Genomic DNA, 15653 nt, shown 5'->3' with positions numbered 1-15653 from the left:
CATGGTAATTACTTGTTTGTCATGGAATAATGTTTGCCAGCTTATTAGAAAAACAGCTTTAATAACTAAGAGAAATGCAAAGGATATATCAGTTTTTAGTGTGGTATTTTATTTTCTCTTTCATTTTATTAAAAATTAATAGAGATGTAAACGCTGTTGAGAGGATTTAAAAACCCATCAAATACACAAAATCTCAGCTGCCTGGGCCCCAGAGAAGGGCACCAATGTTGTGGGATGGCCAGAGACTTATTTTGCATCATTTGTCATTCCACACTAAAAGAATTGGTTACCTTGTGTAATGTTTTATTTTTTAACTGGGTGGGGAAGGGGGTGACTAGCTAATTTTTAAGATTTTATTGAATTCAAAAGTATTAAAAAGGATAGAAGTTTTTCCAGTTAGTAAAAAATAATGGTGAAGGTTACAGAAGTATTATAGATCCAATCACATTATTAATGATGTAAAAAAGTAGGGGGAAATGTTAATTATTGATTGGTTTTTTTCGGATAGCAAGGGAAACCCAGATCTTCAGGGATATTAGGCATATAGGACACAATCTTTAATCAAGATGAAATTGGAAGCCTGCACATTTGTACACAAGGGTTAAATTAGTGATGGTTAATAGACATTGGATGACTATCTTGGTCGGCATACTTAACCTAACGGCATTTGAACATCGGGCTAGAGATGAAGTCTAGCAGAGGAAAAACCGTCAGGTTGGGCAATAAACTTAGATTCTCTCTTGACACTGCCATTTGCTAGGTAACTATGTGTATCTGGGTAATTTATTTAATCGTTATAGCTCTTGTTCTCCTTGTCTCTAAAATGAAGGAGTGGGAGCAGATGTTCTGTGCTCTGAGTCCACTTCCAGCTCTGATTTCTATGGTCGCTTAAATGGCTACTGAAAGATCAATCCTTAAAAACTAGCAACTTCTTTACTTTTCATTCAGAACATTAAACATATTGGGAGAGGGGAGACCTTACTCCGTGAATAACATCCCTGCCGCCTTTCCAAGTGGTAGGATCACTTTTGTGTGCGCAGTAGGTGTTTAGTAGATACATATTCTTTTGGTCTCAAGAGCTCGAACGCTTTTTCTGCTTGTCCCTGCTGTTTCACACGGAGGCTGGGCTGCTGCTTACAAATGAGGAAACCCTTTAAAGGGTAGTAGCTTGGGTGGGAACTAGAAGAGGAAAATTGTTCTCTCATGATTAATATTATGTGTTCCTGATTCCTACAGTTGACATTCAAGAAGGGATGCTGTAAGCATGTCACTAAGGGTCAGAAAAAACTCCTTCCTATGGATGAACAGGTAGATAAGGATTTAGCAAATTGTGAAATAGTTCTCAGTTGTTTAAAAATGAGCTGAGAATTTGTTGTTTAGTTCTTTTAGATGAATGAATTTTAGAGCTGTTTTGGGTCTTAGAAGCCATCTAGTCCAGACCCTAAGCTGAAACAGAGTAATGAAAGGATTTTGCCGTGGCCACATAGTTTGTTAGTAGCAGGTGCAAGACTTGGATCCAAAATTCCACGTCCACATCAGCTCCCTTTCCCCTCTCTGTGTCACACTCAGCACAAATACACATGGACTATCTCTATAGGTACATGGCCCTACACACTGATTCAGCTGCCATTTAGACAGACGTAGAACAAATCAGATGTATCTGCAACGTACGTAATGGCAGCCACGTATACAAAAATATTCATAGTATAAATTTATATACATACAGTGCTTTTCCTCATGAATGAGGTAGGTGATATTATTCCAGAAAAAAGGAATTCTGAGAGGTTAAATATCAACTAAAGCATGTCAAGACTAAGATGCGACCCTGTGTCTTCAGATCTTAGATTCAGTGTCCTCCCCAGTACCCAATGCTACCTCCCTATACAAAGGTTTGGTCAGCCAACGCCTCACAAGGTTGACCTTCTGGGTTTATTTTTCCTTGATTTATTTTTATTTAAATTGTGACAAGAAAAGGCTTCTGAAATAAAACTGGTCCTGACAAAACTGTGAATAACAAAACATGGTATCTTCTTTTCTGTGTCCTCTGTCATTTGCCTAACTTGTCCAACCATTGCCTCCATGGTCCTTCCCCCATCCCCATCCCCCTGAGATTCCCATGTAATGCACAGTAAGAATCCCATTCCATCAGGGCTTACTGGTGACGTGACCCCCTCATGACTTAATCTCCACTCCCCTTTTAGCCCCTCCAGATTATGCACATAAAGGATGGTTCTCTAAGAAAACTATCTCTGTGAAGGCTAATACTATAGACAGGGCCTTGCCAACATGGAAAAGAAGATGGAAGAGAAAATGATTAGCCAACTGAATGCGCTGGGGACAGGCAGCCTTGGGTGCCTTTATAACGGGGCTTTTCTTCATGCCATGAAATCCATGTATGAGTCAGGCTGTCCAATAATTGTGGGTGGGATAACCTAGAAGCAGGGGAAGATGTAGGAGGCACTAAGACTGGGAGGGAGAGTGGGCTGGTCTGCTGGCTGAATAGATGGAAAGGATGACTTCTAGACATGACAGCAGAAGAGGCAGTAGTCAGATATAGGGCAGGGGATCGGAGAAAGGAGAAAAAAACAACTTTGTATAAATAACACATGCTATAAAGAATTAGTAGCTGTATTCTATGTAAAGCATACATCAATTGGGAAGGAAAATGTTAAGACCACTGTAATTAATAGAAAAAGGATACAAACAGATAATTTGCCAAAAAAGGAAAAGTGTTATGTAATAAATATCTAGGAAAATAACTAACTTCTCTAAAAAAAATCAATTTGAATAATTGTGAAATACCATTCAAACTTCCTAAAATACAAAAACAAAACAATCTTGGTTCTTTAAAATAATGCTTCTGTGTATTGCTGGTAATAATGTGAATCATTTAAATAGTTTTGGAAAGTAACACGGCAATGCACAGCAATGACAAAACATCTCATACATTTTTATCTATTAATTTCACTTCTAGAAATTAAAAATAATTTAAATATAGAAAAATACATTAAGGTGTTAATTGAAGCATTATTTATAATGGAGAAATAATCTAAATATCCAAGCACTAGACATATGATTAAAGTATACATTCCCCCCCAAAGAAATATTATGCAGCCTTTTATAATGCTAATGATAAATATTTAAAGTTATGAAAATATTTAATATGGAAGATAATTCTAATAAAACAATTTAGATAAACAAAATAATTATAGTAATCTCTTTATAATTGTCTAAAAGATATACATGGGTAGAAAAGGAGTAGAATGATACTTGACCAAAACAAAAACATTTTGATTGATTGACTAATGTCATTGTCAGTAATTGTTCAGATTTTTCCATGGAGTGCTTCATTCATGCTGATGTAATACTTTGGCCCATAAAATACGTAAAGCCTATATTGCATTATACTTTTGCTAAATACCACTTACGTAATTTACTCAATTATATTTTCAGAATTCGTTTGTATTTTGGGTCAGGATTAGGGTGACCAGTCACCCCAATTTGCCTGAGTCTGAGGGAGTTCCTGGGACTCAAGACTTATGGGATAGGAACAAAAAGAAGTCTTGGCAAACTGGGAGGAATTGGTCATCTTAAATATAACAAAAATTTAAATTTTTCTTTTGTCTTTCTAAACCTAGTGTTTTATTCATGTATCAAACAGTGGTAAGACAATAACATCTTTGTTATTTGCTGTTAATAGATTTTGACAAGCATAATATGGTTATTTTTGGTTTTAAACGACCTTTATTTTCTATTTAAATTACTATCATATTTTAAAATTTGTAACCACGAAGCCTCCTTACATACAGACCACTGCAAGAAAAAATAGCACTGGAACGGCCAAAGGACATCACATGCAGTGTTTATCCTTGAAAACAGATTCACTGGTGGACACTGTGGCTATTCTGAAGGGGGGAAAACAAACAAAAAACAGCCCCAACAAAGCCTTTCCAACGTTTGCTGCTGAATCATGACCCTGGAGTTCATACTGGACTCTTTAAGGCCAAGTGACTTTGCTCTGCCTACTCTCACCTCTAGTACAACTCTCCCCATTCACTGGGAACAGTTTTTTTTTTCTCTTAATAGTCAAAAAAAAAAAAAAATCCTATTTGTTTGTTGCCACCCACTTCTAAACTGCTTCTAATTTAGCATCTTAGAAATCCGTTTGAAGGAAACTTTTCAAAAAGATTCTCTGAAGAGAAAACATATTATTCCATTCAGGTTTCTTAGTAACAATATAAAATAAAGCCAATCCAGAAAGTTTCTAAGTATGAACACTAATTACTGTAACACATCCACCCATCACTAAGGCTCTGGGGCTGACTGTAGGTTTGTTGAAAGCATCTCCCCTTGAATCTCTGCATGATTTCAAGGCTTCCTCCTTCCATTACTTCATTTTTCTGGGTAAATTTCCAAGAATGGATTTAAAAGTGGGCACCAGCATACATTTTCTAAGGTGCATCCGATTTGATCAGTATTAGAAACTGAGTCACTTTCTATCTGAATGAAAGCGGATGTAATAGTTAAAAAGGTTTTGTTCTTTTTTTCCAGAAGTTAAGTGAATTAGCATTGCTATTTCGACATAAATTAATTGTCACTTTTCAGGGCATGTCAGTTTATTCTCCATCTACTATGTGTACACGTTCCTAAGACCTTATAGTATTTAATGAAGAGATCCTTTTTAAGTATTGATAGCCACAAGAAAATTATTCCATGTTTGATCTGTGTAAAAGAATCAAAGTCCAAGATCTTTGAATGGAACTTAGAATAAAAATGTAATTAGGTTACATCCCTAAAGTCTGATATATCTTTAAACAAGACTGCAAATGAAACTTTATTAGAGCTTCAAATGAATTATTTCCTGGCCTTTTTTTAAAATTCATTTTCTTCCCCTTCTCTTTCATGTCTGTGTTACTGACATGGCTGCTTGTATTTTACCTGTCTTTTTCAGGGTGTTTTAATTATTTACTGCTTAACGAGTAGCAGGGAGAGGAAGTCTCGTTCAGAGGTGCCTGCTCTGCAGCAGGTTTCTGTTTTTCAAAGCTTTGCAAGGAGATCTTGAATCGCTACCCTGAGCCTGCAGTTCTTGCCCCACTGAATAAACTGTTCTGGAGGCAGTGTTTCCTCTGACTCTCTGAGAAGAGGCACCTCCCCAGAAATAGCTCCTCAGAGGTACCACTGACCGAGAGTGACAGGGCTGTTGGGTGAATGCTGGATGAAGGGTGCTGTTTCCAACTAGTGTCTTAAAACTAGTGTCTTTAAATTTGAATAAATGACACTGTTCCATATTATTTCAGCTTTGAAGCATTCCATATAACAGGCCCATCCAGATATGGCTCCAAATGGCAAACCTAAAAAAAAAAAAAAAAGATAAAACAGCATGAAGAGTTACTGAGCATCCACAAAGCCCCAGGCACACCGCAGGGTTCCCCTACAGCTGTTTGAATGCCCCTTACAGCCACACCCTGAGGTTGGCTTGCTTCTCCTTGTTTCTCAAAGGAAGGGTGGGAATGGTCCAGTTACATCATGGTGTTTGAGGTTCAACCTTGGTCTCTACCTTTAAGTCAAACTTTGGACAGTTTCCAAAAGGGGTCACACTTTGACCAAGTAAAGCCATCACGAGCTTTAGGCATCAGCTCTGCCACCTACTTGGTATGTGAATTTAGGCAAGAGAATCCCTAAGGCTCATTTTCTTCATCCCTAAAATGCAGATACCATTATCACTTATATGTGGAATTGAAAAAAAAATAAAACCAACGAATGAAGATAACAAAACAGAAACAGACTCACAGATACAGAGAACAAAGTAGTGGTTACCAGTGGGGAGATGGAAGCAGGGAGGGGCAAGATAGGGGTAGGGGATGAAGAGGTACAAACTACTATATATAGAATAAATAAGCCACAAGGATATATTGTATAACACAGAAAATACAGCCTATTATCTGTACTGTACTATATAAATTATCTACAAAAATTTTGAATTATTTTGAACTGAAACTAATGTAATATTATAAATCAACTATACCTCAATAAAAATAAAACTTTTTGAATAAAACATAAATTCATATATATATCTATACATGTGTATATATATCAGCTACTGTCATTCCAGGCACATAGTAAGTACTCCACTAATATTATTTTTCTCACCCTATACTCACCTAAAATGATTACTTACAGTTAGTTAGGGTTTTTTTTCATTTTTCAGTTTTATTAAGTAAAATTGATTCCATTTGACTGCACATATACAATATATTGCATGTAAATACGTATATACAATATACTGCACATTTAAAAAAATTTACATATATGTACTCTTCATTGTTTCTAAGAACAGTTTAGAGCTTTAGCTTTTTAAACTTACAAAGTTATCAAAGGAATAAAGCCAACCACAAAATAAGAATCAACAAAATGCAGTAATCCAATCGTAAAGGACAGTCAAATGTGCTTACACATATTCAAAAAAATCAATCATCTAAGTTATAAATAATAAGTAGTTCATTTGTATCCTTTTTGTTGAGGTTCCCCGTATAGGTGATATCATATGTCATTTTTCTTTCTCTTTCTGGCTAGGTTTTTTATATTCAAACAGTTTTTTAATATTCAAAAGTTAGGTTTTTTAATATTCAAAATTATCATCTGCTTATTATCAATCAAAACAATGATGTATAAGGGAAAATTAATACCCTTCACATTTACCTCCATCTTCCTTGATAAGAGGAGCAATACTAGTATTTCGGTATATATGCTCTACACCTTCCTCTTTGCTCATATAAACATACAGGATATACAGTCAGAACGTGGTCTATTTAAAATCATGAGCAATGTATACTTAAAGCAAGAACTACGTTATTGATTAAGTCCAGAGCAATATAATTCATTAGTTGATCTAATGTCAGTATTGACTTTATTTCTCCTCAGATTTTTATGCTTGTCAACACTTTTTACTTATTATTTTAAGATGAGGTGGAAAGCTCTATAAGCTTTTTAATGGCTAGTATTAATTTCCTATTTTTTATACATTATACAAGTGTTTTACCTTTTTGAAAATTATTTGAGTAATTTTGATACTGCCAATTATGAACACTTAAGAGCAAAGCTGACTCATGCTTAATCCTCAGAAAACACTTGGAGGGAAACTACTGTCTGAGGTTTATTATGACACGGAGCAGTCAAGTCTGGGCACCGTTTCCATCACTGACCACAATTCAGCTATTGAAAATCAGAAACAACAACAATTAGAGGGGGAGGGTATAGCTCAGTGGTAGAGTGTCTGCTTAGCATGCAGGAGGTCCTGGGTTCAATCCCCAGTACCTCTGTTAAAAAAGATAATAATAAAATAAATAAATAAACCAAATTAAAAGATAAATGATGTGAAATTTTTTAAAACAATGGCAATTAATAACAGCCCTTCCAGAATATTTTAGAGGTCCAGGAAAATTTTCTGGAATTTAAAAATTAACTTACTAGTATTGCCAACACTGGGGATAAAGCCCTTGGTGAGTTTTCCCCACACCTGCCTTCCTGTCTTCCTATGATCCTTTTCATTGTCTCGTTTAGTGACCTATCCTCTTTAACAGAATAAGAGTAGCGTTCCTATAATGTCCATCTGAAATCTTTGCTCAAAATAATGAAGGATTTCATTTTGTAAATAGCACCTTAAATTTCTTCTAAGTGTCCCAAAGTAGCTGCTCAAAAGGTACAGGCACATTTTCTCCCCAGTTCATTAGGGATGCTCCTGAGTTACAGAAACAAAATCTGTTTTCCGGCATTCCATTTTGCAGTGGTGTGCAGTGGGTGATAGTACTGAACAAGTCTCCCCTGACGAGAGGCAAACCTCTGAAAGTGATAGTTTCCATTGGGAAGTATGACAAGCCCTTAATATTTCCGCATGTATAGTGCCGTTATAATTATCATAATTGAATGTAAAAACCTAAAGATAATATAAATTGTTTGCAGTTAAACGGAAATGGAAAGCAATGTCTTTGTTTTTACAAAAGGGCCATAACATTTTTCTCATTTTGCTGCTGTTCAATATTGCTTCTAGCAGATTTTATGTCTACATTGTACAGAACAGTAACTTACTGCCAAAGATGTCCAGTAGCTCCAGATTAAAATGTAATACAATATACATAAAGCTTTATTGTTCCTTTAGGTTGTTGTTTTAAACCAAAGTGGAATATTGCCTTAAATTCTTCAACAAATCTGCACAGTTTACAACTAAATATGCTTATGACTTATACCAGTGCTGCTGAAGAAATAGGCTTTATGGACCTGTCAAATTATTTTCATGCAATTGTTTCTGTAGCATTATTTTTACTGGCAAATGTACAAGTTGATAGAAAAGGAAATAATTATCTACTTTCAGAACTGCTGATGCGTGGAGCTAAAGCAGGCCAGCCCGTGCATCTTAGATTGTGACATTTTAAATTACCTGAACAATATCGGAGCATCTTTGGACATAATTAACACCTTGTCTAATTAATGTCAGATTTAAACAGTCATACTTTATTTGTGAAATATTATTTTATTTCAAACTTGCCTTCACCCTTATTATATTGCAAACTTTAGATTTGTGTGCTGTTTTCTTAAGTGGAGCAACTTCTTTCTTTTTTTCTTTTTCCTTTTTTCTTTTCCCTCCCCCTTCAAGTAATCAATGCACTGCTGAATGAGTTCATTTTAATGCACTCAATCATGCCTCTAATGTTCGTAGCTTACGGGCGCAAGCATCAGTAATGCAGGAATGTTATATGGCTTTAGTTTGGGCCATTTCATAAAATATTCATGGAATCAAAAATGTGCATCAAAATAGCGGCTGGGAGAATTACATTTATGTTCCTGCTTTTATGGCAGCTTCACATTTAAACCCATTTGTGTTAATATCTAGTCAATCTTCCTACTTTAAAAAAAAAAAAAACTAAAATGGGAGAGATCATATACATTCTCCTTTGCTTAATATTTGTTCTAGACATCTGCTGTGATACAACAAATATCTGTAAACTTTCAGAGATGTACAGGGAAGAGGGGTAAGCTACAATTTGGGCGATACCCAAATGTATGAAATCTTATTTTCTCTACATAGTGTTTGTCTTAACACCCTACCAAGCATTCTGCAGTTCACAACATTGTTTGGGTTTTGTTTGTATTTTTTAATACATGGCTGGATGTCTTGTTTATATGGGCTTTAGTTAAAGTGAAACTCCTATGTAATAGTTTTATTTTAAAAGTACACTTTGTTTTAGGTGAAAAACTATCAATGCATGCCAACGTCCTTATTGTTCATGTAGATGTCATATAATTTTAAAATATAATTTAAAAAAATGAAACAAAACAAAAAACTTGAGGCTTAAGCCTCTTCTATTCATACCTGGATTCTTGTTTTACACAATCATTGTATAATTGTGAAAAATGATTGTTTTATACAATCACTGTGTGTGTCTTTTAAGATGTGTTTTCTGGTGCTACCTGATGTTATTGAGAAAAATTGATTACTGCTGGTATTGGTGGAATGCCACCTTCAGTCACTCCCACAAAACATCTTGGCTCCATTTTCTTCCTTGATTCACTTGAAATATTAGTGAATTCTCTAGAATTTTGCTTAGCATAGAATCATGCATTTCAGGTACTTAGCTGAACAATAGTTGGTATGTCTTCCTTGTCACAGCTACTCCTGTGATCTTTGTTATTCATAGGGATAATGAAGATTTGCTGATAATTCTTGGTGCAACAAGATAAAGGTCAGGTGCCCTCAGGAGACTTTTTGCATCTGTGAATGTGCCCAAGGCCTTCTCTTTTCTGTTTTCAGTAAACTTGTATTTTTGTGAAACTTTGATATAATCATTCTTCTTTTCTCTGCTCTCTTTCTCAGTGAAAAATAATGGTAACACTTGAGAAGTCCAGAGAAGGAAAGTTATCTAGGCACTTGTCCTTCAATGAGATTGATAGTGGAATCTGGAAATCTTGCCTGGTTCTGATATATTAAAGTTTACCTGGTAACAAAGGGCACAAAACATAGGAACATGCTGAAGAAGATCTAAAGGGAAGCTATGAGCCAAATTTGGAAATCTGATCTATGATCTTAATTTATATTTACATTTAGCTTTGTCAAAATGATCACTAGATTGATGACTTTTTATAATATCTCAGGCATATGAAATTTAAAAATTTCAGGTAAAACCAGGAGGCATCATGTCTTAATAAATATCCAGTCTTAATATGGATATCAGCCATTACTGAGGAAGTAAGAGAATCTTTAAAATCCTATTCACAGTTGGAAATATAAATTGGATGGAAGTTATTTCATTGTTAATCATGCTTAAAGGGAAATCCTTGCATATTTAAATTACTATGCTCTCTTCATAGTATAGATATATTTTAATATTTTCTAATCAAATATTATGCCATATTATAATATGTTCTTTCAGATTCTGACCAGCCTTTAGAAATTGTAGCCAAGCCATTTGTGTGCTTATTTGGACCGACCCTTGCTGGCTTATTTACTGACCTATTTGCCACCAAATAATTTTAGAAATGATCCCCTACAGCTCAGAGGCAATGGAAAGCTCTACTTCCTCTGAGTAGGGATTTTGGTTTAAATCAGTGCTGATCAGTATTCCCAGGGACCTCATCTGTGGCAAAGTGGTTAAGGAAGGGGACATGAAACCACAAAGAGCTGGATGTGACCACAGGTGACCTGGTATGGGGCACTGAGTCATTCTAGGTGCCCCCTTCCCATGGATGTCACCTCACAGGTCAGGTTAAAGTGGGGAACTTTGCCGTAGGCTGCAAAACTGGTGGTATATCAGACTCCTTCAGAAAGACCAATCAGAAGCGCATCACTGGCTAGTATCTGTTCTTTTATGTTGGAGGTTCTTGTGATCGCCTGAGTAGAGTCACAGAATTATAGAACTGGAAGAGACTAGAAATCACATAACTCAAGCGTTGTGTATAACTTGAGAGATTTGTGTCCAGAGAATGCAACTTATTCCACCTAAGCTTCTTGACTGGTACCTGATGTGGTAGAACCAAGCTGTATGGGGTTTTGGTGATCCGAGGTTTAAATCCTAAACAAGCACCTTTTTTTTTTTAATCAATTTGAGTCATTTGATGTCTGTGAGCCTCAGTTTCCTCTTTGGTGTAAGAATAAAAATTGTATTTACCAGTTTGGGGAAGGTTAAATAAGATCATATATCGGGCATTTTGATTAGTACCCAGTAGGGCTTCAGGAAAGACTAGGTCCTTGTTCCTTTTACCGGAGCACCTTGGACTAGGCTCCTTCCTCATGGCAGACCTCAAGCAGGTCCTTCTGAGAGCTGAACTTTGCCTAATAACCATGAACTAAGCAGTGTACTAATACCAGTCCCCAGTGCTCAAGCCAAAAATCAAACTCAACTGCAAAGACTATTTCTCAGTCATTCCAAGGCCCCCTTCCATAGTAGCCGACTGAAATGAATGTCCCAAGAACCTCTCTTACCTCATTCCAGGAGGCCTAATGGCATCCCTAACACAGAGAAAAGTCTGGCTTATTTGGAATACAGAGACTTGGTCCCCACCCTTCTCCCCCCTTCCCCACCTCCAGCCCACTCCTCATTTCCTCCACCTCTCCTTTCCCCGCTTTCTACCCTCCCCTCCCCTTACCTCCCTTTCCCCCATGTGAATCAAATCTTGGACACGGCTATCAGTTCTCAGATACTATTTACATCATTATACCTTATTTGCATCTCATTGTAATTAGTTGGGTTATCCAGAGCTTCATCTCCTGGCTCTCCTCCTGGAATTCTTAGTGACTCTGTTATTTTATAACACACCTTTGGACCCTCTTTCCATATGGTTACTGTGTGTGACCACAGATGCCATTAGCCCTTTCCTAGTCTCCTTATAGTCCCAATTTTTTCTGGGACTATCTTGTTTATTCACAGTTCCCTGTATCCACCCGTCTCTATTCATATGGCGAAAGAGAAATATGTATCTGTATTTTATGAATAGATGGATGCTGGCAAAAGAAAAAAACTCTCATATACATCTTCCCAGGGATGCAGAGCTATACTTTACAGGCAGAAATATAGTTAACAGAGGAAACATAACATATAACACACATATACTTCAATGCATCATTCGAATTTTTAAAAAGAAACGAGGGTCATGGTTATTTGGAGAAAGGTGTTTCTGCTGAGAGGTGCTGCAGGAGAGAGGTGAAAAACTATGCCAGCTCTTGTAGGAGGTAAGAGAAAAATTGTCAATTAAATGTGAGGATAGACAGTGAACTTCCACCTTGAGTATTTGTAGCAAAATGAAAAAGGATGGGGCATTATTTTAAAAAATAGTTTCTGTTATATATTTCTTTTTTTTACAAAATGAGCATATGTTGATGCTAGAAACATTAGAAAATGCCGATAATCAGAAAGAAAAAAAGAAAAGTAGAAAAGAAACCACCCATCGCCCATATAACACTGATAATGCTTTGTCCACGTTTCTGATGTTTTTCAGTATTTTCACTTATCATAAGCACCTGTCCATGTAATGAAATATTCTCCTATAATACTTACAGCTTTGTAGTCTTTTATCACGTGAAAATTTCATAGCACAAGTTCATAAACAGCTCAGCAGCACACACCTCCCTCTCTCTATGAATCTTTGTCAGTATGCCTTCCTTCTGCATGGGGCTAAGACTGGCCATGTCTTTCCTGAATTTTTTTTTTTTAATTGAAGTACAGTCAGTTACAGTGTGTCAATTTTTGGTGTACAGCATAATGTCCCAGTCATGCATATACATACATATATTTATTTTCACATTCTTTTTCACTAAGTGTTATTACAAGATACTGAATATAATTCCCTGTGCTATACAGAAGAAATTTGTTTTTCAGCTCTTTACTGAATTTTTGTACGGATTATTTGATGATCATACACCTCTGTTTGTTGTGTTCCTTTGAAAATACTATTTTTATTTATGCGTACTTTTTGAATATTTATTTTGATAGCTAATTCAGTGCAAAAATTGGGAGAAATTATATGCAATAGTCATGGCAATGGCTGTAGTATCCTAGCATGTCCAACTTATAATAGCCAATGCATCCTATTTGAGGAAATACACTGAGCCTTGTATGGACTACATAAATTAACTTAATCAGTCATGATAATATTGTCATAAGGACTCAAGTACATATTCTGCAGGAGGAATATGTTGTATTTAAAGAAAGGAAAAATAGTGGCTGTATTTCAACTGGCCTGTGGATTTTTAAAAAATATGATCACTATGCTAACTGATACCAGTAGCTGTGTTCTTTGAGTGCCTACTCTGTATCAGACATTGAGCATGTATTAATTCATTTCTCACAGTAACACCTTAAGTGATTATACTATAACCCTATCTGCAAAAGAATTAAACTCAGGCACAGAGAGGGTAGTAATGAGCCTGAGGCTAAACAGCAAAAAGGATAAAGCTGGTATAGGAGCTTAGGCTGTCTGCTTGGAGCCTGTACTCACTCTTAACTACTACTGTTGGGATGCCTAGATGTAAGTGCTTTCCCAGTTAATTACAGTTAGGTAACTCCAATACCATGAAAGAGAATTCACATTACAGGATTTTGTAAGCATTTCCACAAGGCAACTCACAAGTAAAACAATCTACAGCATGGAACTGCGAACTACTCTCCCCAAAGTGTGACTGCTCACATTTCAAGGAATTCCATGACAACGTTAATTTAGAATTTTGGCTTTGAGAAGATATATTTTGGACTATATTATAACATGTAATTCAGAAAAGCAGTTAAGTCACATTTTAATTATTTAAAATTAAACAGGGTATACAGATGCCTGTTTGCAAATTTCAGTCAAACTTTGAGAAGTGATTTAAAGATCCATGATATTTAAATTTGCAGTTTGTAGCAGATACATCCTTTCTCAATATACCTGAATTCTCCTTGAGAATGAAGAATCGCTGTCTGTTGGGAAAGCAGTGGAGGACAGTGGTTTAGAGCACGGGCTCTGGCATCAGACTGCCCGGATCTACTAGGCCACTAGACATGCAATCGTGGGCAAAATTCTTAACCTAACTCTCCTAGAAAGTAGAATCATAACAATCCCTATTCTGTAGGACTAATTTGAAGATTAAAAGTGAGAAATACATGTAAAACACACAGCACAGTGCCTTGTATATGTATAATGATAAATAAATATTAGTTAATATGATTGCTAATAATTATTGCTGGACCATCTCTAAAGATGGGCAATTCTCATCAATTTCGACTAGTCCCGGTATATCCCTCTAGCAGGTGTCCAACCAAAATCAGTGCTGAATCTGTGGTCCAACTTGAGATAGCTCCTTGCTCCACTTCTTCAGCCTTAGAAATACTTGACTGCAGTCCTTAGTTCCCCTGCCTTTTGTAGTAAAGCGCAAGATGTATGCAAAATAATTGAAAATATGTTCTGGCCTGTGGTTTGCGTTTATGAATGGCTTTTATTCTTCAGGTCAGCTTCTGGAAGCGGCGGAGCATTATGAAGCCTTCCATCAATTGACGCAAGGGCGGATATGGCAAGACGAGACAGGCCACTTTCTCAACTTGTTGGCCTGCGAGAGTCTCCTGAGGACCTACAGATTACTCTCAGACAAAATGCTGGAAAATAAAGAATACAAACAGGCCATCAGAATTCTAATAAAAGCTTCTGAAATAGCCAAAGAAGGTGGGTAGAAAAGAGCACTCTCTCATTGCTGCCTTTAATGGGCAGACACTGCTTCTCCCAAGAGGGAAGTAAAAATCGTCAAGTGTTTGGGTGATTATTTCCTATGAAATGCAGAGACAAATGCCATCAATATCCTTTCAAATTTCACTGTAAAACAGAGGTGCCTTAGTGCTGACAATGAGAAATCCATTAGTTTCTTGAAAGCTTTATCTCCAAAATTGCAACCCTCTGGGAGTAATGTTATAAAACAATAAACCCCTAATGAGAAGGTAAGGTCATTTGCAAAAGTTAAGAGTGTGTGTGTGTTGTGTGTTGTGTGTGTGTGTGTGTGTGTGTGTGTGTGCTTAAGGTCATATGTTTCTAACAATCTGAGAGACCTTTCACTGTTTGTCAATTCCATATTGTCAGGTAACAGAGAGGCTATGATAAATATTTAGTTAGGGATAACAGAAAGTTAGAACTTAAATATATTTTAGACCCTTGACTGTCACAGTGTGTGACCTTCAGAGTGGCAGCATGAGCATCACCAGGAAGCTTATAAAAAATTCAGCCTCTCAGGCCCCACCCCAGATCGACTGCATCAGAATCTGAAGGTTTGCAAGATTCCCAGGTGATTTGGATGCACACTTAAAGCAGAGAAAACGTTTTTGTGAGAGCTGGTCACATCCTTAATATTCTGTATCATTTGCATATGTAAAAAATATAAAGAAAAAATTTGGAACATATACTCATAAGTTTTACTTTGTGAAATGAAAGGATATTTTGTTATCTCATAGTAATTTATTAATAGAGTAGCCTTTTTGTGAAGGAGAAAAACTGGAAGTTATGCTCTTCAACTAAAGTTGATTAGCTTGTGGATATATTTAATGGATTGTTTTACTGAGTAACAAATGGCTTTATTGGAGTAAACAGGACTGATTTTTTTGGATTTGATTTCAATTTTTTTAAAGGGTGAAAGTAAAATCTTAGCT

General features: G+C 36.2%; 1 protein-coding gene across 3 annotated transcripts in view; it reads left to right on the top strand.

Annotated features, from left to right (window-relative positions):
* Window positions 1-15653, top strand: part of TTC29 (tetratricopeptide repeat domain 29) — a 724023-nt gene that overhangs the window by 575057 nt on the left and 133313 nt on the right. For all 3 annotated transcript variants that reach the window (XM_032464537.1, XM_032464547.1, XM_032464557.1), the window contains one exon: window positions 14470-14682. In XM_032464537.1, coding sequence (XP_032320428.1) covers window positions 14470-14682 — 213 coding nt within the window. The remainder of the gene's footprint in view (window positions 1-14469; window positions 14683-15653) is intronic.

This window comes from Camelus ferus, chromosome 2 (assembly GCF_009834535.1).
Source record: "Camelus ferus isolate YT-003-E chromosome 2, BCGSAC_Cfer_1.0, whole genome shotgun sequence".
Lineage (NCBI taxonomy): Eukaryota > Metazoa > Chordata > Mammalia > Artiodactyla > Camelidae > Camelus > Camelus ferus.
The sequence above is the reverse complement of the archived record's forward strand: the minus strand, read 5'-3'. Positions and strand labels throughout refer to the sequence as shown.